The following is a 24,200-nucleotide window of genomic DNA, read 5'->3' as shown; positions in this document are numbered from 1 at the left end:
TGTTTCATTGATGAATAAGGCAAACTTATATATTATATCAAAAATAATTTAAAAAATAAAGCTAATAATTGAGTGTATAAAGAGACATGAATAATTTCTTAATTACATTCTTTGAGTGGCTCAGATATATTTTACTTTTTCTTTATTTTTTTCTTTTGACCAAATCAAGCAAAATATAACCTATCCTAGCAAGGGGGGAGGGCTGGGGTTAGTTAATCAAAACTGCACACTAAATACATTACGCTGAAATTAATGTATTTATGCTAAAATTTAACGCATGATATTATAGAAAACATAATTATAATCGACCTGCCATAAGAAAATAATATAATATCTAAAAAATTCTTAAATTATCTTGTAAAAATATAAATAAATTTTCACATTTTTATCATATTCAATCAAATTCTCATATTTTTATGATTATATATCTAAATAAGTCTCTGAATTATTCTAAAAAAGTCAACTTAATCTCAATCATTTTATTACGTTCAAATAAGTCTCTAAACTTATTTCGAATCAAATAAACCCTTCTCTATCGCCGTTAACAAATTTCTGTTAGTTAACAATACATGCGGTACTCTTATACTATATCATTTGCCAAGTGGTATGTTGACGTGGCATTTTGATAATATTATTGTCATATGGCAAATGACAAAGTATTAAATATTGTTGATTAAGATTTATGTAATTATCTTTTTGTCTAGACACATATCCAAAGATAATTGATTACAGATTTAAAACAAATAAAATTAAAAAAAAAACTAATTACCCTTAATCTGCTGAATAAACATTATGTTTCTAAATAAACTAAATCATTTGATTTAAAGTTTAAAAAAATGAAAACAAATTGAATTCAAAATAATTTAAAGTTTTTACAACTTTCGACTTTTCGAATTTTAAGTTAAAATTTGGACCGAAGATTTGAATTGATTGACGAAAACGCTGCAATTTGGAACACAAAGAGAAAAAGATTGCTTTGGATGTGATCGAAGCTTTGCCTCCTCCTCCTCAATCCCCTTTCAATTTTTACGTACTTCCCCTTTTTTTTTTCTTTTGATATCAGTTTTATTTACTTAATTTTCATCCTAATTTTTCTTTTTTTATAAATAACTTCATGAACCTCTATTTTTTCTACTCAACTTTGTGCCTTCTACGTCGCCGTAGTCGATAAACACCACTTCAAAATGGTTCTTCATCTTGACGAGGATGAGGAGACACCTAAGAAGGTTGAGTCAAGCAAGAAGAGACCTGCAGAAGCTGCTACCCGTGTTTCTGCAAAAAAGGCAAAATCTACAGCAACACCTCAGAAGACAGATGGGAAGAAGGGTGGTCACACAGCAACACCTCACCCATCAAAGGAAGCTGGGAAATCTTCTGCTTAGAGTCCCAAGTCTAGTGGCCAATTTTCTTGTTGATTAGGTTGAAAAAACTTTAAATAATTTTGAATTCAAGTTGTTCTCATTTTTTTACTTAAACCTTAAATCAAATGATTTAATTTGTTTAGAAACCTAATGTTTACTAATGTTTATTCCACAGATTAGGATGTAATTAAGTTTTTTTATTTTTTTTATTTAAATTTTTAATCAATTATCTTTAGACATGTGTTTAGGCAAAAAAGTATATACGCAAATCCTAATCAATAACATTTAATGCCACGTGATAATAACATCATCAAAATGTCACGTCAACATGTCATGTAGCATATAACGTGATATAAAAGTACCACATGTACCATCGACTAACAAAAGTTAGTCAACTGTTAAATAAAAGTATTTATCTGATCCAAAATAAAAGTTCATGAACTTATTTGAATACAATAAAAAAATAGAGGTTTAATTAATTTTTTTGATATAGTTTAGGGACTTATTTGGGTATTTAATCTATTTTTATTTTAAACCAAATAATTTTTTATATTTTTTTGAATCAAATAAATAATAATAATTAATTTAGTCAAAATGTCATTTGTCATTCTATATCATATGAAATTAATGTGACATGATAATGATAACATGACTAAGTGGCTTTTTCAACCTCATCAGCATCATATAAATATAAAATAACAAGTATTAGTTTAACGAATAGTAATTAGTCAACCATCACTCGTGAAAGTTTATTTAACTCAAAATAAAAATACAAAAATTTTATTGAATATAATAAAAGAATAAGAACTTATATGAATTTTCTTAAATAATTTAAAAAATGTTTTAAAGCATTATACCTAAAAAAAACTAAGCCAACTTAAATTTCTTGAATTTGCTCCATCTTTTACCATTGAGAAGTATAGGGTGGTACTTATACACCTCCAACTATATATCTAATAAAGATAAATTATGAAAACAAACAATTTAAGAGAGGGGTTTGTTGATAAATCATTGAAAAATTTAATGACTTTTTTATTACGTTTGATAATTTCCTTTTTAGAAGCCACTCAATGGAAGATTATATTGAAACCTGAAGAAGTTAAAAGCTGCTTAATGTATTTAGTTAATTTTATTTAAGAAAAAGCTATGATATTTAATTATATTAATCTTATATTCTTCCCTTTTCACTTTTACGGATTCAAAATACTTATTAAATCATATTATTCATTTACAAAAGATTTAATGAAACAATCAGCTCAATATATTTAATTTTCAATAATATAGCAAACAATTTGTATATGAAAAATTCGGTATTTAAATTTTTCAAAACAAAAAATTTCCGTACTTAATTTTTCGGTGATGAATTTTTCAATTTATCAAACAACACCAAAGCTTTATAATATTAATTTCAAAAACGAACATTTTTCAATTTGTAAAATAGGTTAAAAATTAAAATTTCCGACAAATTTATAAAGAAAAGGTGACTCTAACCATGTAAAGCAAGAAATAAGTTTCTTATTGAATTCAAATCTAAAATACACGCCCAGCCAGTTCCAAGATTTAGCTCAAATTTAGCAGCATGTAATGTGTCATGCGGGTAACAGCAATATCTGAAAACATGAAGAAACCAACATTTTTAAAACTATTTCAAGTCTGCATTTATTGGAACAACTTTCCCACAGAACAGCCATCAAACTTTGCTGATGATGTGTGTTGCTTTTCTTCAAGTCAACTTGTGAATAGTTTCCATGTCAGTTGCCTCCTTAAGGGTCCCTTTCTCAACATGATCCCACCATTTGAACAAGAAATTATCCACAACAAGTCTGAACCAAGGTGACAGTTTCAGACCTCCCTCGCCAGCATCAGCTTTGCGCAACAGCTCTTTCAGTTGATCACGGTTCACATATTTCACATCCGCTACCTCATCGGGATTTGGATGAACATTAACATCTCGGACAATGAATAGTAGGTAGTCAACTGCAAAGCAATAATAAATGCTTAGTTACAATATATGAGAGAAGGATAGGAGTAAGTGATAGATTCATGCAATATCAAAAATTCAGACCAAGAAATAGATATGAGACACCAGCCATTGAAATGTATAATTTATATCAACGTCTCCCCAAATAGAGACTCAAAACTTTTTGCAATAATAAAGACTTGAAAGAGGCAAATATCTAAACATAATGCTGACTTTTACGCAAACAGAGTAGAATTATTACGTTCATGCTCGCCCCACTTGCCATCAGAAGGTGCCTTGTAGAGTATGCGACTCAGAGGGATAAACTGATCAACAGGAACATCTTCAGCAGGAATACCCAGCTCGTCCAAAAGCTTCCTTTGTGCAGCATTCCTCACCCCTGGTGAGCAGATAACAACAAAATTATCAGCCACAGTAAGACAGAAAATCCTGTAATGAAACTGAGACAGATGTAAAAGCTATATACCAAGAAAATTCTCTCCAATAAGCTCAGATTCACGGTACAAAGGATGGCTGCAACAGGTGTTTGTCCACACAAGAGGAAATGTTACCTTTGTTGCAGATCGTTGCTACCCAGAAACCAGACAGAAAAGGAATGTTAACAAACTTCTCATAGGTACTTCCCATCACCTATTTACAAAGCATAACATTGCACATATGCTGTGATGCTAGCAAGCATATATTTTGAGTTGGTACAAACAAGGAAAAATAATGCCACAACATTCAAAGTTAATATATGCAACATATTCAATGCCATATCCGGCACCAACAAAGAAATTAAGAATAGAGAAAATGCTGAAAGTTAAAGATTCAAAAAATGAGAGGTGCTAGCTAGCTTTGCTGAGACCAGAGACTATATCCTGCTTTCCCACTTTTTTTGTACTCTTCTTTTTTTTATTAACCATAGGATATAATCAAAAAGCAACTGATCCTATGCTCACAGACTTCACAGGGGCCAGCCTGTCCAACTCACAACTATTCTTACAGATTTTCTCCTTCTTTACTTTGGTTTTAAGGACTCCATAAGGTTCTTCAAATGATAAAAATGAGCAGAGATTTGGATGCCAAAACCTTTATTTCCAGTATATGCAAAAGATAAAGGAATGAGGTAAATAAATATGTTCAATGAGATAACCTGTTTGTTTGATTTTTCATTATAATTCCAAAGTTTGAAAATAGTAACAATTCTAAATATATCAATGACTGATATTTTTAGCATGTTACCTGAAGGAGCAACTCATATTTTGAGTTAAACAAAAATACACTGAATGCTCTATGCAGCATATTTCCAGTTAGGATCTTTTCCCACAAGTGACCTGTAAATTTTCAAACCAATGTTCAGGGCAGACATGAAGGCAACAGACTAAAGACATTCAGAAGTCACATGGTCAAGACATATATTCGCATAAAGAGCAGAATGTGATGAAACTGACAGCTAAAGCTAATAACCTTTAATTCCAAAGTGGCAGCAGTAAAACACAAACTATAAGATCCAAAACCAAGCCAGAGATTCAAGATTGTCTTTTTCACTTATTAAATGCCAAAGCGAATAAATGGCCTAGACGCACATGAAATGCTTCTTCCTATAGCCCAATGAAGAAGCTTGCTATTGATTTTATACAAAAATGTCTTTTAAAAGACTGGTGTTAAAGTAATTTTTTTAACATTGCAAAAAAAATTTAAAAAGTGTCAAATAATTTCTCCTTTATTAGTCTCAACCAATTATATAACCAGGATTTTGCAGTATACTGACTAAGTTTAAGGCTCTGTTGTACTAAGAAAGTTCTTTAAACAAGCTTCTTTATCCTACACAAATTGAAAAGAATCAAAGATCATTACCAGGCCCATTCTATAAGATTAAGCCACCTACAAAATTAATACCAGATAATCATTTTTATTTCAGCATCAGCAACAACAATAATATGATTTACGTCACTCAAGATAATGCAGTCAAATTGAAAGCATTGGACATAAAGAAAATATGTAACCAAAGAGCATGCACAATATAGAAAGGGGAGTAAAACAGAATAATTCAAAGCAAACAGTGTTATGCCCCAGAGTAACTGCACCATAGACATTTACTTACAGTTGTACTTGGATTCATGGCCAACAACATTATCATTCTCGTCCACTAAAATACATCTACAAAAGATTGAAACAGAGGCCGGTAAGTTAAACACAATACAAGATTGATTCAAAAATACTGAAGCATATGTTATTAGTAAATGCTAGATGAGTTAAACTTCAAAAGAGCAAGACAAATATAAGAACCTGTTAAAATGTAAAGATTATCACTTCAAATCAAAACACAGATGCCTTCATGACAATACAGTCATATAACAATTTGTAAATTCATAAAGATTTTAAACCTTGATTCATGTCATAAAATAAATAGCATTGGTAATAGAAAGACTGACCCTATGCAATCAACAGATATGCATCAACCATAATTAGCAAATCACTACAATCACCAATTCTCACATAACACTATCACACGCATCCTTTCAATTCAATCCACATAAGGAATATATAGCACATAACCAGTTGCAGTAAAAGAAAACAATCCACAAATGCTAATCAATACATGTCAAGACCAAGAAAAAAAACAACCACTTTTGCCATGTTTTTCAACATTTGCAGATAACATTCAGAAGTTGCCTTGGCTTAATGCTTCAAAGGAAGATTAGTTTTGCCATTCAACCAAAACAGACAACAGCATATGAGCCACACTTCTTTGACATTTAGGTATCAATTTTGATAACATTACCAATAATAAAAATAAAATCTGGAGCTACTAATACCACCCTATTTATACTTTAAAGTTGACTTAGCCTAGCCACAAAAGAAGATCCTCCAATAATAAGAATGATATCATAGTCATAATGATTTATATTTTCGTATTAACTTTCCGTTCTGATTTTCTGTAGCAGTATTAAAAAAACAATCAGCAGAAACTATGGAAAGATGTCACAAAATTCAATAGCCTCCAATACATTCATCTGGCTGCCATGTCAATGAAAGAAAAGGGAAATTATTTTCTTGGTCACAAACAAAGGTCTCAATCATTTTCCCCTAAATCTACCAGGAAATCACATCAGAGCGCCAAGGAAAAAAAAACGTATAAACGGGTAGTGCACTGCTAAAAGATGAGTAACGTATGTTTCTAAAATATTGTAAGCATATAAAATCATACAGATATGATTAAGCACTTTTACTAAATTAACGGCCAACTAAAATCTATTATTTTAAAGCTTAAAATACATAGAATACACACATAGTTATATATGAATACGTATACGGTATCGCATCTACATAGAAAATACATGTGCTAAAAGAAAAGAAAAATAATTTGAAAAACCAAAAAGAAACAAGAAAATTTTCTGGGTATCTATTAAAAACCATAAAGCAATCTTATAATTCTGTTATGTTCCTTGTAAACTGATAACAGAGTTTCACAGCGGAAAGAAGGAATCTAATAATATCAGTTGACTTTAGTTCAACTTCCCTTTCTTTCATTTTTTTTCCCTTCATTTTCTCAGAAACCAAACAGAGCATCAAAGCAAACCCAGATCAAAAATGAAAAAAAAAACTGTCAAAATAGAAAAAACGTCAATAAAACTTAAAGGGGAATAGCGGAATCCAGAAAACTCACTCATCCTCAAACATGAGGCGCCTTTGGACAGCGTCCATGCCAGCGTCGGGAGCGTCACCCATGGTAGCGGTGGCGGATGCAGCTTCGGTACGGAAAGACACAGATGCCCTCAGGGAAGTGAGGGAGAAGTGAGGGATTGGACGGGGAGGAAGAGCAAAAGACGAAGAGAGGAATAGTCGGGGCTGTGGGCAAAAGAAAGAAGAAGAAGAAGCCAATGAACGAGAGAGCCTGAAAGCGGAGGCAGTATTTATAAGCGAAGACATTCAGCCTCTGGTCTCTGCATATGGCAAGGATATCTGCCAAATTGTTGTTCAACGTATGGGGTTATATTTTATTCATTTCCTCAGTGGACACTGCCAGTTTTGCATTTTCTGGTTTTGCCCTTTATATCCTTTGATACCTTTTACTTTAGGTAATTATGGTAAAAGCATTTTGACTATTTCTCTTTTGTGACAATATTTTAGACAATATTATCCTATACATTGTTTAGTGAAAATTTTAGACAATATTTTTAAAAAAATTAATAATTTCATATAATATGTAATAGGCATGTGATAACACTTTAATTCCGTTTATAAATATTTAAAAATTCTTACATTGTTGTATACAAATGATAATCTACGGATTAAATATGATACTAAATATTATCAATAATTTAGAATTAATGTCGTTTAATAGTTTTCGGTTTTTCGTTTTTCATTACTGTTTGAATTAAAAAAAGTAAGTTTCGAAACATATTGTTGTTATCAAAAACAAGGTTTTCATTTTTTTGAATTAATTATGAAAGACAAAGAATGATTGTTCTTACCTATTTTGTAATTTTATTTAGGCATGTAGATAAATGGTTATTTGTCCTACCATATTGATAATCTATTCACTTTTTTTTGGCTTTTGCAATAATTAATTTGAGATTTTTTTAAAATAATTAGTTTCTCTATTTTTCATTTGTCATTATTCGTTTTTCGTTTTTCGTTTTCTGTTTTCTGTTTTTTGTTTTTTCGTTTTTTCGTTTTTTGTTTCTGATTTTTTTAAATAACAATTTTTAAAAAGTAAGTTTGAAAACATGTTGTTGCTACCAAAAACAAGGTTTCTATTTTTAAAATTAATTATGAAAGACAAAGAATGATTGTTCTTTCCTATTTGGTAATTTTATTTAGGCAAGTGGATAAATGGTTATTTGTACTACCATATTGATAATCTATTCCCTGTTTTTTGGCTCTTGCAATAATTAATTTGAGTTTTTTAAATAATTAATTTATCTATTTTTTATTTTTCATTTTTTGTTTTTTGTTTTCTGTTTTTTCATTTTCGTTTTTCAATTTTTTTAAATAACAATTAAAAAAATTAAGTTTGAAAACATGTTGTTGTTACCAAAAGAAGGTTTCCATTTTTTAAAATTAATTATGAAAGACAAATAATGATTGTTCTTTCCTATTTTGTAATGTTATTTAGGTAAGTGGATAAATGGTTATTTGTACTACCATATTGATAACCTATTCACTCTTTTTTAGCTCTTGCAATAATTGATTTGAGATTTTTTTAAATAATTATTTTGTCTATTTTTCATTTTTCGTTATTCGTTTTTTGTTTTCTGTTTCTCGTTTTTTGTTTTTTCGTTTTTCGTTTTTCGTTTTTCAATTTTTTTAAATAACAATTAAAAAAATTAAGTTTGAAAACATGTTGTTGTTACCAAAAGAAGGTTTCCATTTTTTTAAATTAATTATGAAAGACAAAAAATGATTGTTCTTTCCTATTTTGTAATTTTATTTAGGCAAGTGGATAAATGGTTATTTGTACTGCCATATTGATAACCTATTCACTCTTTTTTAGCTCTTGCAATAATTGATTTGAGATTTTTTTAAATAATTAGTTTCTCTATTTTTCATTTTTCATTATTCGTTTTTTGTTTTTTGTTTTCTGTTTTCTGTTTTTTCGTTTTTTGTTTCTGATTTTTTTAAATAACAATTTAAAAAAAGTAAGTTTGAAAACATGTTGTTGCTACCAAAAACAAGGTTTCTATTTTTAAAATTAATTATGAAAGACAAAGAATGATTGTTCTTTCCTATTTGGTAATTTTATTTAGGCAAGTGGATAAATGGTTATTTGTACTACCATATTGATAATCTATTCCCTGTTTTTTGGCTCTTGCAATAATTAATTTGAGTTTTTTTAAATAATTAATTTATCTATTTTTTATTTTTCATTTTTTCCTTTTTTTTTATTATTTGTTTATTTACTTTTTTTTTTTTATGATCTTGTGTTGTTAATTTTTATTTTTATAAAAAATTTCGGGATCTNACTGTTTTTGCCTCTTGCAATAATTAATTTGAATTTTTTAAAAATAATTAATTTTTCTATTTTTCATTTTTCATTTTCTGTTTTCTGTTTTTTTTGTTTTTTGGTTTTGTTTCTAATTTTATTTAGGCAAGTGTATAAATTGTTATTTGTAGTGTCATATTGCTATTCAATCTATTCACTTTTTTTAGTTTGCAATAATTATTTTGATTACAATGACTATAATTAGAGATTTTAAATGAATTGGATTGGACAATTTTGGATTCAATAAGTATAATAATTAATAAATGATTGAAGAAATATATGTTATACATAGAATTTTAAAACTCCACAAACAAAATATATTTAAATGTCCATTTAATCAATAAATTATTATCTTCAAAACTAGAAATAGAGTTGAAAGTCTACACTTATTATAAATATTCACTTAATCATTGAATTATTATTTTATAATCTAATGGTGAAATTTAAAGATTTAACAAGCGAGTTTATATAATTGTCAAATGGAAATTTAGTCTAATATGTTAACTGAATAATTACAAAAATGTTGATTTGCTTACTTACAAGTAAATTTCAAAATTCGGATTCCTAACTTGAAAGGCATATTTGGATTCATTTCCACATTAAATATGAAATTTAAGAATTAGCAAAATACGATTACAAAAAATCCTATTTATTCCAATAGAAAAAATTCTGTTAAAAAATTTCAAAAAATTATCAATGAAATTTAATTTTATTTTTTTTCAATAAAATTTTTTCAACCGAAAACATATACAAGTAAATTTGGTGCATTTTGAATGAAGTACACATAAGGCCACTTTTCAAAAAAAATAATACATATAAGGTGACAAAAATAAGAACAAAACTCAGTCTCGAAAAAAATTCTAATTTTTAATAAATTAGACATGTATAATTATATGAATTAAGTGAAAATCAATGTGAGTTGGGCAAAATTCGTTCTTGTTAGGCTTTAATTATTGGATTTTGAGTTTTGACCAATGAACTAAAAAGATAGCCCCGAGTAGCATATAAGTCAAAGCGTGGAATGTGCTTGGCCCGCTTTACCTCGTTCATCTCTCCATCCAATTGTTGTTAATTAATAGGAGAAGGTAAAATATTGACAATTATTTCTTATTTTTACCAATGATTCTGACATTTGTCTAATGATAATAAGCAACAAGAATCCTTTGCATAAGATATTAAATAGAAAAAAAAATAGTTTTATTATATTTTGGATTTTGGGTAGATATGTGAAAACGCGACCCAACCTTTGTGGAGACCAAGATTGCCCAACACGTGTATCGCATGCACAAGAATCCACTTTATTTACTCTCTCTTCTTTTTTTTTCTTATTTATTTTTTTAATTAGGGGAAGTGATTCGAACTTGCTCTTTCAGTAAGAAATAATATACCAATCAGTGAATGTGTCTTTTTTACTGGACTTTATTTATTATATTAATTCAACATTAATTTTTATTTTCAAAATTATCATAAAAAATTAAAATTTTTCAAAAAAATTTAAAATTTAAATTACCATGATAATTTTAAAAATACTGGTTATAGTTGAGTTATTTTATGGGAAAAAAAAAGTCTAATATGAACCAACAAATTTTGATAATTTTAAGAATCTTGATCCTGTGAACTTGATTAGGATGTGTAATTTTGATAAAAATATCAATAATTTCAACGAATAAGACGCTGCTAATAAGACCTTTGAACTTGTGAAACATGTTTTGATTGCGATTGTTACTCTCCTTTCATCAGATCGACGGGTGTTGCTGGCGAGGGGTAGAACTGATTGACAAAAGATCTGGTGGGGCGCGATGTATCTTTCTAAATTTCCACATCTACATAGCTTGTTTTGTGTTTCTTCACACCACAAGGGTTGGTTATTTTACACCATAAGTAAATATGCGGCACATTTGACTTTCAGAGTTGATATGATATTTAAAAAATGAAAAATATATATATTGATACATGTGGAGTTTTTAAATACCATGATTCAATTATGTGGATGTGATTTTTATGATGCAATACGATAGAAGAGCAAAAAATAAAAAATAAAAAAATCATAAATTTTTGGTTTTAGTAATCAAGAATCAAACATTAATGCCTACTAAATTACATACAAAGTAAAAAAAAAAATTATTTGTTTCATGATAAATTTATGTATTCTATTTAAAAAGTTAGATTCCAATTTTATGTTTTCCACGAATTGTATTTCATTGAAAAAATTGATACATGTGAGGTTTTTTATTACTGAGTCATAAGCTAAGTATAACTTATCGACTTGCATCCGAATATTTAGTTTATTAGTGGGTACATAATCTTTTATCTAAAGAAGAATAGAGTTTGAATCTCCTTTCTCCAATTACAAAAAAAAAATAATACATATATTTATTAAGAAGTAAAATGTTAAAATGTAAAATATTTATAGTGTTAAGAAAAAAATATAAATATTTTTTTTATATCCGAGCATTTCACTCATTGATTAATGCATGATCCTTTACTTAAAGAGTAAGATTATCCCCTCCCTCAATTATAATATATATATATATATTTACTTTATTATTTGATTTCATAATAAGTATATTAATTTATTTTTTTTGTAAAAATTAAAGTCAAATTCTCCTTCTATAAAAGAAGTTTTCAATGTTTTTATATTATTAAATATTACATTAAACTAAAAGCACGAAGATTTTCTTATTAATATTAAAATTGTTTTAAAATTTGTTATTTAATTCATAATTTACTTATAAATTAATTTTATACCCATATAAGTGAGTTGATATATATATATATATATATTATCTCCACAGAGTTGGTACCCTCAAAAAACTGATATTCTCTCGTCATACAATTAACATAAGCATGTGATGTTGTCTTAGTAACATTTGATTCCTTTGTGAACACACTAAAAATATCCACCAACCCCCTCATATGACATTAGATATTATAATGAGTCAAATTTGGCATTCAACTGGAAGTCAGATATGCTACAAATTTGATTAATCACAGCACTTGGTCTATCTCTGACTTACATAATACAAAATCAGTTTTAAGTCTGACCAAACAAGCTGGAAATCGAACCGTTTACTTCCCATACCTACTTCCACATCTTCATTCTTTCTTTTTTCTTCAGAAAAAGACGAAATCTGAAATCTGGAAAACGCCTCAAGTCGCTCTTCTTGATAACATGGAATTTCTTCCGTCGTATTAGTTTGATTGTTGTCTCCCTTACTCGTATTGTTGGGGTTGTTTATGGGCTGGGCTAAGCCCGCTAGACACATTGAAAACCTAAGACCTGACTTGAGCTTAAATAATATCTTTCGAGCTCAATTCATGTCTAAAATTTCATATTCATGTTCAACTTAAATTAGGGTAAATTTATTTGTTACGAGTTTACATTTTTAACTTAAAAAGACATATTTGATAAGTGGAAAAAAGACTTTAGTTATAAACTCAATATTCATTCCATTTCTTACTTATATGAGATTCATGATATTTTATCACATCCAATTGTGCAATGTTTTCATTGCATTGATCTTCATTTATAGTAGAGAGGGACCCTTATACTGGTTTTGAGTATATCTTGATCCTTATATCTTTCATAGAATCTCATATCAATAAAAATTTAGATATGTTTTGTTACTATTTATCACTGATTCACATTTTTAATCTAAAAAACATGCTTGATAAAATGAAGAAAAACCATTATATATAAACTCAATACCCACTTATCTCTTACTTATATGAAATTTGTGACACATAAACATAGACGAATAACTTTTATTAGTTGATAGCTCTATTATTAGTTATAAAAATAATTAATACATTCAGATTATTTTAATAATAAAATTCATGATTTTACCTTTTACATATAATACAACTATATCAAAATTAAAATTATATTTGGATCTTTTGTTTATTTTCTAATCAATTAATTTTGCTTTTTGCCATTAATCTTAAATTTATAGGAATTTTTTTGATAAAAAAATGGAACCTTAATGGTGGTTGAATGTGTATAATGTGGATCCTTCCAATTCCAAATATTGCTAACTTATATGAATAATTACATAAACTCAATTTCAACTTATTATTCGTTATTCAATTAACTATAATTGATTTTTTTCCCAAATTTTAAGTTTGAACAATTTGCATAGAAGTATATAACAAACTTGACCTTTATTTGTTGCTTATACTCACAATGTGACATTTGATTTTAATGGTTACAAGAGAGTTCCTAATTAATATAGGTTTTAGGGTATTTGTTATTAATGAATTTAATAAATTTTAAAATAAAATATATAATAAATTATTAAAATAAAAAATAAAATTTAATAAGTATTATATTAAATTAAAGAATTTATAAAAATATATAATTAAATTTTAATATTAAAAATTAACATTTATAATTAGATTCAAGAAGTGGATATTCTAAAATCATTGTCCAAATCTTTTATTATCCAAATTCGATTATAAAGATGGTATTTAATTGGAACGGATAATACAAAATATGCGATTTCAAGCAATAGTGACATCCCTACTCATTTTCATATTATATTTTTAAGTAAAATACTTTCACTTTTAAAGTTTTAGTCAAAATTATATGAAAGTTCATTAATTTTTGAAATAGGCAATTTACCTCAAAATTTTTTTTTTTATTAGACAAGGAAATTCAATCGTTAGTTAATATTAGTATTTCTATCAGTTTAATGACATGGTAAGAATAAAAAGATAATTTTATCTTTAATTAATTTTTAAAATTATTTTTATATAATTTTATTAAGTTTTTTATTAATTTAAAAAAACCTTCCATTTTGAGTTTATTTGTTTATTTAAGGCATAATGCTCAAATCAGAGAGTGAAAGATGGCGAGAGAGAAAACGAGCCCTGGTTTAAAGATCCTGTGGCTCTGGGCCATCGGCACCGCAGCCAGTAAGCTCTCTTCCTCTTTAAAAATCTGTCTATCTTTCTTTGTATATAAATTTTGGACGAATGTTACCTTTTTTTTTTTTGGGTGCAGTTTTGGTTACAAATGTAGTAAGGACTAGAATAAGAGACATGGAGCAAATAATGAATGCTCAACAACAGCAGCAACAACAGCAACAAGAAAGTGCTGTACCTGATTCAGTTATAGTTGACACCAGGCCGGAGTCCAATGAGGGAATTGTTAGAGAAGTTAAATGATAGGTTTAATTTCCATTTCCGTTTCTTGTTGCTTTCATTTTTGATTTTTGAAGCTCGATTTGTTGTTAAGTATAGATTTTGTGAAATGGGTTTTGGATTTGGGGTTGAGTTTAGGGTTTGTATAGATGCATTTTTGAACTTTGTGAGAGTGTCCCATGTGTTTGTTGAAATGTCTAAGTGAATTATTTATGTTTAGTAATGGGTTTTCCAGGAAGCTCTGAAAACTCTGATTTGATAGTTTTCAAGTTGCTTTGTAATTAATTTTAGGAAATAAAACAAGCTAAGTTTCTTGCGTTTTGATATAAATCATTTGAGAGATGAGAATTAATATAATTGCTCTAGGTCACCATTATTTCTGATTCCAAGTTTTTTTATGCAATATCTTAGTTTTTGTTAATCATAGTGAAACTATAATCAAGAAATGTATATTACAAACATTCATTATGAATATAAGAGTACATTAAGTCTACTTCACAAATAAAATTGGTGGTTAGGAGATTACTTGAATTGCTTATAAGTTTTACCCCATCGTCTATAGCTTTGAATTTTGCATTATCATTATTGTATGAACTTAAAAAAAAGATAAGGATAGAAGGCTGAATAAAGGACAATTTTAGGTAATAATTTGTATGGAAGAATCCAAGTTGTATTGATAATTTGGCCACAAAACGTAGTGGTTAATCTAGGGATTAATCAAACTTTTGTCTTTGATTGGTTCCCACTTACCTTTCATGCTTATATGCAGCAGGGATAGGTATCTTGTCTGTGTAGATTATTTGAAGATTTTCAATAGGAAAGACCAAGGGTGCTTTCTAGCTTCTATCTGTGTGTTCCAACAAATAACATAGTTTTGTCCATGGATTGGGGTTACAAAGGTCCCAGGGAACTTGATACTGGTGCGTCCTGATGCTTCTCAGTGCACTATCAGAGATACTTGCAAACATTTGGGGGAGGGGGGAGGGGGGGGGGGGGGTGGTGTGTTGTTGAGAAAACGCTTAAATCCTTGGTTGTGGGGATTTGAATGACATTTTCAGATCTTTATGAATTCTTGCAAGTCTGTCATCCCTCATTTTTATGAGCTAATCCTTTCTCCGGTTAGAATGTTCTTTGGTTGGATCTTGTTTCGGCAGTCCAGTATTTGTTATAGGCCTTATGCATAAATGATCATCCTAAGCAATACTATTTATTATATTCTTCATCATCCCAACTAGGGATTGCAGATCTCATTCCACTGCTTCACACTGTTTGCAGATTTTCTACATGGATTTTACCTCAGCTGCCAGTGCACACTACTCTTCACCCATTGAGGTTTGAACTAATAACTAGTTCATAGAGCCAAGAGTGCAATTTTGAATAAAAATTCTCTCATCAAAGTGAAGGAATAGTTGATCTGTTCTGGTGGGTTAACAAAACTTATCACAGCTGAATTTTATTGTTGTATTTCTTCTGCTCTGGTCTTATTATGAGGAAGTGTCTACCCGGGAGGTTTAATGTGCACTGACATAGTTTTATTGCTGGTTTTGAAACGTTGATACTGGTATCATCCGCGGCATACTTACTTTACTAAATGCTGCTTCCAATATTCTGAAGAACTTATTAATTTGCATAAATATTTCTTGTTCCTCTTGCCTCCAGTTGTGTCTGTCTATCCATTACAATTCACAACTAAATTAATCAGCAAATTGGTCAGTAGAACTATTTTAATGACGTGTGGAGCACGTGAAAAATATTTGAACTGAAGTACCATCAGGTTGGCAATACTCAAGAGGCAAGAAGAGTTTGATTAATACAGTAAAAACAAAAGAGGCTGTCTTGGTGTAAAGGCTAGCTGAGCTAGTGTGCTACTGTACCTGTCTGTATTTAAATTTGGTAAAGTGTTAGGCACATGCTCTTGGATGTGTGCCTACCACTATTCTATTGATATCATTGATTGCAATGCGGGTTGTTGTTGCATCAGGGACCATCATGATTTAAATGATACAAAATCTTGTGAATTTAGGTTGTATACCATCCTTCAGGGTTTGTCATAGATTGTTAGGCAGGATTTGTTTCTGGTAACTGAGCTGGCATCAGGGCCTTTTCACCTGTTTCTGAGTTGGTGGAAACAGATGAATTGTACTATTTATAAAATGCCAGTGGCAGTTGTCTTGAATGTCTGATTGTTAAAGTGGAAGAAGATGGAAACACAGAGCCATCTTTAATCGCATCAGGACAAAAAATGGTTTGTGATCCTAACCCACAGCTGCATCTTGGGTCGACATAACTTTTCAAGCTGAAGGGCCATGTTTGCCCTTCCGTGCTAGGTTTCTATGACCAAACAAAACAAAGAACAGTGATCATGGCGCTTTTGTGACCGTTTGATCTAATTTTGTACACGTGGTAAGATCTAAAGGATGGACACAATGTCATCTTTCTGGGACCAGTTTATATGTTGTATATTTGAGTGTTTACTTGGAGAATTAAAAAAGTTTTTTTCGTGTTTTATGAGTAGGTCAACATATGATTCGATGTAAATCAAGCTGTCCTAGTTGGATGATCTATTTTTTCAAAGGTAGATTGCCACCCTACTAAGCTGTCATATGTATGAATTGATGATAATACTTAATGATTCTACTTATAAGCTACAAGATAATGAGTCCTATAAAATTAAATCTATAAACAAACTTTCTGTACTATGATTTTTTATTCAACTATCTGTCTTAACTTTTTTTTTTATTATTGAAATGAGCCTTTGAACTTTAATTTATGTCCAAACAAACTTTATTCTTAACAAAAATTAAACCTTTGTTAACTCTAATGCTCGTTTTATCTTTGTTGTTCACGTGATATATGATATGACTACTTGATGTAATCAAAAAATTCGATACATTTGACCACAACAATTGTCATATAATCATGTCAACTTATTAAGTCATATATCATATATCATGTAAAAAAGTTTTATTAGTATTAGATTTACAATAGTTAAATTTTCATTGAGGCAGAAAATTTGTTTGAATTTAAATTAAAATTTAAGAGCTCTTTTGAATGTAATAAAAAGGGTCATAATACATTAGTTTTTTAAGTTTAAACTAATAGTGTTGTATACAAATAAGGAAAGCATGTGTTGAATTGGATAGGATCAGGACAATCTTAATCACCATCTCTATATTTGCTTATCTTATACATTTTTAATCATTGTAAGCGACATATCCCATTCTATACTTTAAGAAAATTAATAAATAATATAATAATTAAATGGATTTAAGATACCTCGATAATTTCGCTTGTATAATTTTTAAAATAATAATCTAGACTGGATTTAAATTTTAAAATCAAAATTAATTGTTTGGAATTAATTTTAAAAAAATGGATGGGCCCAAGAGGGTAAAATTCACATGAAATTTTAAAACATGAAAATCTAAGATTTCAAATTACATTTTTAACCTTGAGAAAAGGATTGTTGAATATATTTTTCAAAAAAAGAATCTGTTTAAAATATTGAATTTCAAATTGTAAATTTATTAAAAAAAGGATTGTTTAATATATTTTTCATAAAAAAAGATCTCGATTATTTGGTACTTGAACCTAATGGTACAAGTTTTTCATGATTGTTTTGAAGCTTTTATTTCATAAATGATGTAAATGCTAAACTTATTGATGATTTATTAACAATTATTAATATATTATTTTACATACAATTAATTGAACACTTTCGAAACAACTCATTACAAAACACGAAAGTAAACGAATTTGAATTTAATATTATCGTATTAACTTGTTTATAATACGAAAATATTATATCTTATATGAATTGACTCACTTAACTCGCAAAAAACGTATTTATATAATTAATTATATTAACAAATTAATTCATATTACATAACATATTTAATTTGTTTAAATTCATTTGTTAAATTATTAATATTTAAAATACATAAAATAATTTATTACTTATACATAAAAAAATTTAATTTATCTAAATAAAATAATTATATAATATTTAAATAAATTAATCGTATTTAGGGTTCCGTAACCTGTATAATACACTGTTACATAATCCTTATTGTTCACCCTCTTCCCTTCTCACTCTGTTTTTTTTAAGTAAAAGAAAAAGAATATAATAGTAATAAAATAATTATAAAATCTTTGTCCAAAGACTATCAATCAGCCCACTCTTCTCTCTCTCTTTCTCTTTTTCTCTCTGTCTCTCACTCAAAAATCTCCCAAATCCCAGAGAGACTTCCCTCTCCTCCGATCCTTTCTTCGTCTTGGTTTATGAGGTACTCTGACGTCTCCTTCTCTCTCTCTTGATCTGCAATTTTCTTTTCTTGATCAGAGATCTGTAATTTTGTTTTGGGAAAGCCAGATCGATTCGCTATTTGGTTCACAACTTTGGGATTTTCTTAGAATTTTTTTATTTTTTATTTTTTGTTTTGTGTGTTTGGTTTGTAAAGTTCTTGATTTGATTCCTGACCATTTCTAAATATCAATTAAATAGTGGAAAAAGATTTCTTCGAGATTAGTCTTTTTTTTATTGTTTCGCTTTAGGGGTATTTTTTTTTTGTCGCGAAGACAAATTAAGTTAGTTAGGAGAATTTTCTTGCCTTGATCCGTTGTTTGTTATATCTTAGGCTTCTTTGAAAGCTTTTCTTTTTTGCAATTTTTTGAGGGTTTGTTCAGAAAGCTTTTCTCCTTTGTGTTTTGATGCAGTTACTATTTTGTTTTTCTTTAATCTTGATTTCATTGAATTGGCTTGTCTTCTTCAGTCAATAATAGTTTTTTTCTTTAAGATTTGTTCCTTTGGTTATTAAATTTATATAATAAATATTTTTTTTTCAAGAAACGTTCAATTTTTTTTTATTGCATACTAATTGGTTTTAATCGTTTGATTCTGCAGCTCGAAGGAGAAACCCACTCTTGGGTAAGTTATTCTATTTTTGCAAAATGTTCTTTGCTATTTGAGCTGACATTGAAAAAGAAAAATAATTGGGGGTATCTGTAATGTTTAGTACTATGAGGCCTCGATATCAGTTATATGACCTGTATGACGAACTTTTGAAGTAATGAGGAAAAATAATTTAAGAATGACAATAGATTCAAAGGTTTGGCACTCAGTTTTAGTACTTATGCTTCTCCTCCAAAATGAATATTTCTTTTGGCTGCAATTTTTTTGTTATCCTTGTATATGAACCTCTTTATGCTTTAGTTTTCTTAACATGAATTATTATTCGATTTGTACTCGACATAATGATGGTATGATCTTCTTACAGTTTGTCATATTTCTTAGAGCTTGTTTCTTGATTTCTAAGTAGGGAAGCTTTATTATTTCTGCAAGTTATCTTTGTGTTATGTTTGATATAATAAATCAAAATTTTGCACCGTTCCTTTTTTTCCTTTAAGAAAATTTGATTTCATTATTCTATAATTCAGGGTTATGTTTAATTTGTTTTGATAACCGTGGGTGCTTACAGGAACTTGACAAAATAGGAACTTGTTTTGTCATTTATGGTTTGAATTGGGGCAAATGCTAAAATATTTTACATTTCACTTCACTAAATCAAGACTGTGTACTGAAAGTGGTAGCTTGTCTTTGAACAACTAATATGCTAACAATATGCGGAAGAACCTTAAGAATGTGTCTGACTGATGTTCTTTTATGTTATTTTTAATTTGTGCATATGTTTCTTTTATCTATTGTGCAGCGGTACGCGGATTAAGACCCGCAAACGGAATATTGCTGCACCTCTGGACCCTGCAGCATTTGCTGATGCAGTGGTCCAGATCTATTTGGAGAATGTTGGTGATCTGGTATTTACCACAATGCTCCATTTTTTCATCTAGGTTTAAACTTAAGCATTATTCTAGTTGGTTATTTTGCCCTTCGATTAACACTTGCTTCATGCAGGAACTTGTTGCCAGGAACATTGAATCTTCAGACCTTAACTTCACACGATACGGTGACACCTTCTTTGAGGTAAGCTTCTTGATTTCCGTATGGAAATATCAAGTTTTGATGTTTTTCCTTTTAACGGAAAACAATTGATTGTTCTCTGCTATTCCATTGGATCTTTAGCATAATTCATTAAGAATGATGATCTGCTGGAAAAATATATATGGGAAATAATCTCACCATTGAGGCATATGCATGCTTGGTGGTTAGTGGACTGATGTTTTTAGGCTAACACTTGATTTACTTAATATGCATGCAGTTTGACAGCAGCATCAGGTTTCCTAGTAAAACTTGATACTGGTGATTATTTTAATGAGAATAAATGGCAAAACTCATTTTTCCTAAACTTGATTATGGTGTTCCTCCAAATTATTGGCCTACGTATCTGCTAGATTGTGAAAGTGTCCTTTTTTATATTTTGTGCTTGTTTTCATGCTAATTTTATGTAGTCGGTGGCAAGCACTTGTAATATGAGACGACTTCTTGCAATTTTTCTATCTAAATCTGTCTTGTCTCTTTCATTAACACTTGAATAAACTAATTTTACATAAGAAAATGCCTAAAAATCTTTAACCAAAAAATATTCAAGCTATATATTCCTGATGTTTGACCAATTTTTGAAGCTCTTTGGGTATGTTGTGTTCTAATTGATTGCTTCTTCCTGTTTTGCTTGGTGAAAATTAGTTATACTGCTTTGAAGCGATCTAAATTGGCAATTGCAGGTCGTTTTCACTGGAGGCCGCACACAACCAGGCACAATTAAACCTGATGAGGGTGAGCGCCACCCTTACTCTATAATAGAGTGCGAGGCTAAACGTGAAGCCATTTTCCCATCTGTGAGCTATATACAGAAAATCTTGCGCCGGAGGCCTTTTCTGATAAAGAATCTTGAAAATGTTATGCGAAGACTCTTGCAGTCGTTGGAGCTTTTTGAGGAAAATGAAAGGAAGAAGCTCGCAATTTTCACAGCACTTGCTTTCTCCCAGAAACTATCAGGGCTGCCACCTGAGACTGTGTTCCAGCCACTGCTCAAGGATAATCTTGTGGCAAAAGGGCTAGTTCTTTCATTCATAACAGACTTCTTCAAGGAGTATCTGGTGGATAATAGCCTTGAGGATTTAATTTCAATTCTGAAGCGAGGGAAAATGGAGGACAATCTCCTGGAGTTTTTTCCATCCGCAAAGCGATCTGCTGAAGGTTTCTCTGAGCATTTCACGTAAGTTTTGTGGTTAGAGATAGAGGAATTGTGTCACTCATAATTTTTCTGCTTGTCCTGAATTTCTGTGCATATGGTTTCCAAAGTTATATGGGGGTTTGAGATCAACAGTTTTGGTTCTTGTTGAAAAATAATAATACCTTTGTTGGGTTTGACGCTGATGAATTGTAGTTGACTTTTGTCCTAGTACTGAAGGATGAAACTGGAGAGAAAGAAACTGGAAACATAAATTGTAAGATTGCCAATACAAATTTAACTTGTTGGCATAGTTTTTTTTGGTTGAAACAAGTATTTGCTTGTCTTGACTATATCAATAGTAGGCTCTAGAAATGTTAATGACTTAAGTGTTACTTCATGATTGTCTGAGATAATTGAACCTTTCTAGATTATGGGTTTCATGTGTTTGAGTACATATGTTAATGTCTAATTTTGATTGTGATTTGGCTGTTTGAGAAGTATCCAATGAGGGTGTGCTTGGTGCACAGGATAAATAGATAGGATATGGTAAGAATAATGAGATGATGAAGAAGTGGACACGATTGTTGATTAAATGATAGGATGATTTATTGTTTTTATTCATCATCCAATCGAACCAAATGCACCCTTTGTTAGATATGATCATGACAATGTTTCAATGCCTGGTTGTATCTTTGGTTTGCAAGTGAATTGATGCTGTGTATTTTTATTTAACTTTTTTGAATCTTATTCTTTGTCTGATTATGTTGATTTTCAGCAAGGCAGGGTTGGTGCCCTTGGTTGAATACAATGAGAAAAAGTTATTTGAGGTGAAACTGAAGGAAATGAAGTCTGCTTTGACGACCCAGATTGCAGAGGAATCTGAGATATCTGAAGTCATTGAAAATGTCAAACAACGTGTTAAAGATGCTAAATTACCTGATATAGAGGTTGTACGGATTTTGTGGGATGTAATAATGGATGCTGTTCAGTGGTCTGGGAAGAACCAGCAGCAGAATGCCAATGCAGCTTTGCGACAGGTAAACATTTTGTCTGTTGCCATACCTGTTTTTCCGCTAGCCATGTTTGATGGAAAGTCAATGTATTATAGGAGATGCAGGCATTGAGCAACACACTAACGTAATGGCTTAAACCCTAAGGGGTTTAAGGATTAAATGCATGCCTGGTCTTTAAGTATGCCCAATGAAAATGGATCTACCAGTTTAGAACATTATTGATAACAGGTTCTTTATTGTGAAGACTCATGCAATGTTAATTATGTTGATTCTCATGATAAAGGTCAAAACATGGGCACAGCTGTTAAATTCCTTCTGCACCAGTGGAAAACTTGAGCTGGAACTTACGTACAAAGTTCAGATGCAATGCTATGAGGATGCTAAATTGATGAAGCTATTCCCTGAGATTGTAAGGTCTCTCTACGACCAGGATGTCCTTGCAGAAGATACCATTCTTCACTGGTTCCGCAAAGGAACAAACCCTAAGGGCAGGTACGCATTATTTTCATATTTGCTGTCATATCATTGAGAAGTGTGATATATCATCAGCGCTTCTGCTTGGCACTTGAGCGACTGGTCAGAATGTGTAGTACTGAATCAGAGTAGTGAATACTCACCTTTTTGAGTTAAGTTGAAGGTTTGGTGTTTATCTTTTGTTCATTCATTTTATGTGGAAATGAAGGCTAGGTCAATTTCTGCATTATCCAACCCGAGTTTTTGAGGTTGTAAAAGGCAGTAACTGCCTTTTCTATCTAGTTTTTAGAGCTATAAATATTTCTTACGAGTGTGCTGCATCCTAATGTGTGTGTGAGACAGTTGGGCTGTGAACCATGTAAATAACCATTTTATTACTGTCTGTTTCTCATTCCGGAACTCTATGGTTTTTGTTTTCTTCATATAGAATTTTCTTTCCATGTCCATATTACATTCCTATTTTGTTTTTATATGTTCTAAAATGTACTGTAAATATTGCAGGCAAACCTTTGTGAAGGCACTGGAGCCCTTTGTGAATTGGCTGGAGGAAGCAGAAGAAGAGGAATAAGTGCGATAACAATAATATTATGATCACTTTGAAAAGAAAAGGGGTGAACCCTGTACTTGTTCCTTGTGTTTAATTAGCTATGTGTTGCTGAGACAATGAACTCATAATTGGCAGATGCTTCTGCACATTGGGTGTGCCTGTTAAAAGCAAGATTGATGGATTATTACTTGCAATAAACAATGTGTCCTTGTACTATGTCTATGTTGTGTGCGTATATATCTCATTGCTGGGGAGTTGCATCTTGACTGGTTTGGGATCAAAAGAGGCATCATCCATGTAATTTGCTTGCATCATTGCATGATTTTAGGTAGTATGCTCTAGACTCTAGAGATTGGTATGCATGTGATTTAGAGTAGAGAATATAGATTTTGCTATGCATGCTTGCTTTACATGATTTGTATTTATACTAGTGGCCTTAGTTTCAATCTTGCAATATTGTTTCCGGGTGACAAATAGAGTGATTCAAGTTCTTTATATGGAGTCACAAGTTTAAAGAAACTTGCAAACCTCTGCACACTTAAAACTAATGGAGGGTGAGATGGAGAGGTTAAATAGAACAA

General features: G+C 30.1%; 3 protein-coding genes across 3 annotated transcripts; 2 read left to right on the top strand and 1 right to left on the bottom strand.

Annotated features, from left to right (window-relative positions):
* On the bottom strand, nt 2,857-7,347 carry LOC18599322 (isopentenyl-diphosphate Delta-isomerase I). The gene is made up of 6 exons (XM_007029250.2): nt 6,995-7,347; nt 5,429-5,484; nt 4,567-4,658; nt 3,809-3,911; nt 3,584-3,721; nt 2,857-3,338 (listed from the first exon to the last, which is right to left on the bottom strand). Exons 1-6 carry the CDS (start codon nt 7,255-7,257, stop codon nt 3,085-3,087), a joined length of 906 nt encoding a protein of 301 aa, XP_007029312.2. The 5' UTR covers nt 7,258-7,347; the 3' UTR covers nt 2,857-3,084.
* On the top strand, nt 14,128-16,102 carry LOC108661881. Its single transcript, XM_018120774.1, has 3 exons — nt 14,128-14,227; nt 14,316-14,482; nt 15,731-16,102. The coding sequence occupies exons 1-2, from the start codon at nt 14,161-14,163 to the stop codon at nt 14,477-14,479; spliced, it is 231 nt and encodes a 76-aa protein (XP_017976263.1). The 5' UTR covers nt 14,128-14,160; the 3' UTR covers nt 14,480-14,482; nt 15,731-16,102.
* Nucleotides 18,517-23,882, top strand: LOC18599321 (basic leucine zipper and W2 domain-containing protein 2). Its single transcript, XM_007029249.2, has 8 exons — nt 18,517-18,741; nt 19,359-19,382; nt 20,164-20,269; nt 20,367-20,435; nt 21,134-21,627; nt 22,361-22,622; nt 22,882-23,090; nt 23,574-23,882. Exons 1-8 carry the CDS (start codon nt 18,737-18,739, stop codon nt 23,638-23,640), a joined length of 1,236 nt encoding a protein of 411 aa, XP_007029311.2. The 5' UTR covers nt 18,517-18,736; the 3' UTR covers nt 23,641-23,882.

This window comes from Theobroma cacao, chromosome 5 (assembly GCF_000208745.1).
Source record: "Theobroma cacao cultivar B97-61/B2 chromosome 5, Criollo_cocoa_genome_V2, whole genome shotgun sequence".
Taxonomy (NCBI): domain Eukaryota; kingdom Viridiplantae; phylum Streptophyta; class Magnoliopsida; order Malvales; family Malvaceae; genus Theobroma; species Theobroma cacao.
Note: the sequence above shows the minus strand (reverse complement) of the source record. Positions and strands in the feature narration are given on the sequence as shown.

What these genes read in the sequence shown, in the direction of transcription:
- LOC18599322 (XM_007029250.2), bottom strand. Translation starts at nt 7,257, where the DNA reads ATGTCTTCGCTTATAAATACTGCCTCCGCTTTCAGGCTCTCTCGTTCA. An exon ending in CGCCTCATGTTTGAGGATGA is followed by an intron (nt 5,485 to 6,994) that starts GTGAGTTTTCTG and finishes AATCTTTTGTAG; the next exon opens with ATGTATTTTAGTGGACGAGA. An exon ending in CAAGTGGGGCGAGCATGAAC is followed by an intron (nt 3,339 to 3,583) that starts GTAATAATTCTA and finishes ATTGCTTTGCAG; the next exon opens with TTGACTACCTACTATTCATT.
- LOC108661881 (XM_018120774.1), top strand. Translation starts at nt 14,161, where the DNA reads ATGGCGAGAGAGAAAACGAGCCCTGGTTTAAAGATCCTGTGGCTCTGG. An exon ending in GGCCATCGGCACCGCAGCCA is followed by an intron (nt 14,228 to 14,315) that starts GTAAGCTCTCTT and finishes TTTTGGGTGCAG; the next exon opens with TTTTGGTTACAAATGTAGTA.
- LOC18599321 (XM_007029249.2), top strand. An exon ending in TGGAGAATGTTGGTGATCTG is followed by an intron (nt 20,270 to 20,366) that starts GTATTTACCACA and finishes TGCTTCATGCAG; the next exon opens with GAACTTGTTGCCAGGAACAT. An exon ending in GGAACAAACCCTAAGGGCAG is followed by an intron (nt 23,091 to 23,573) that starts GTACGCATTATT and finishes TAAATATTGCAG; the next exon opens with GCAAACCTTTGTGAAGGCAC.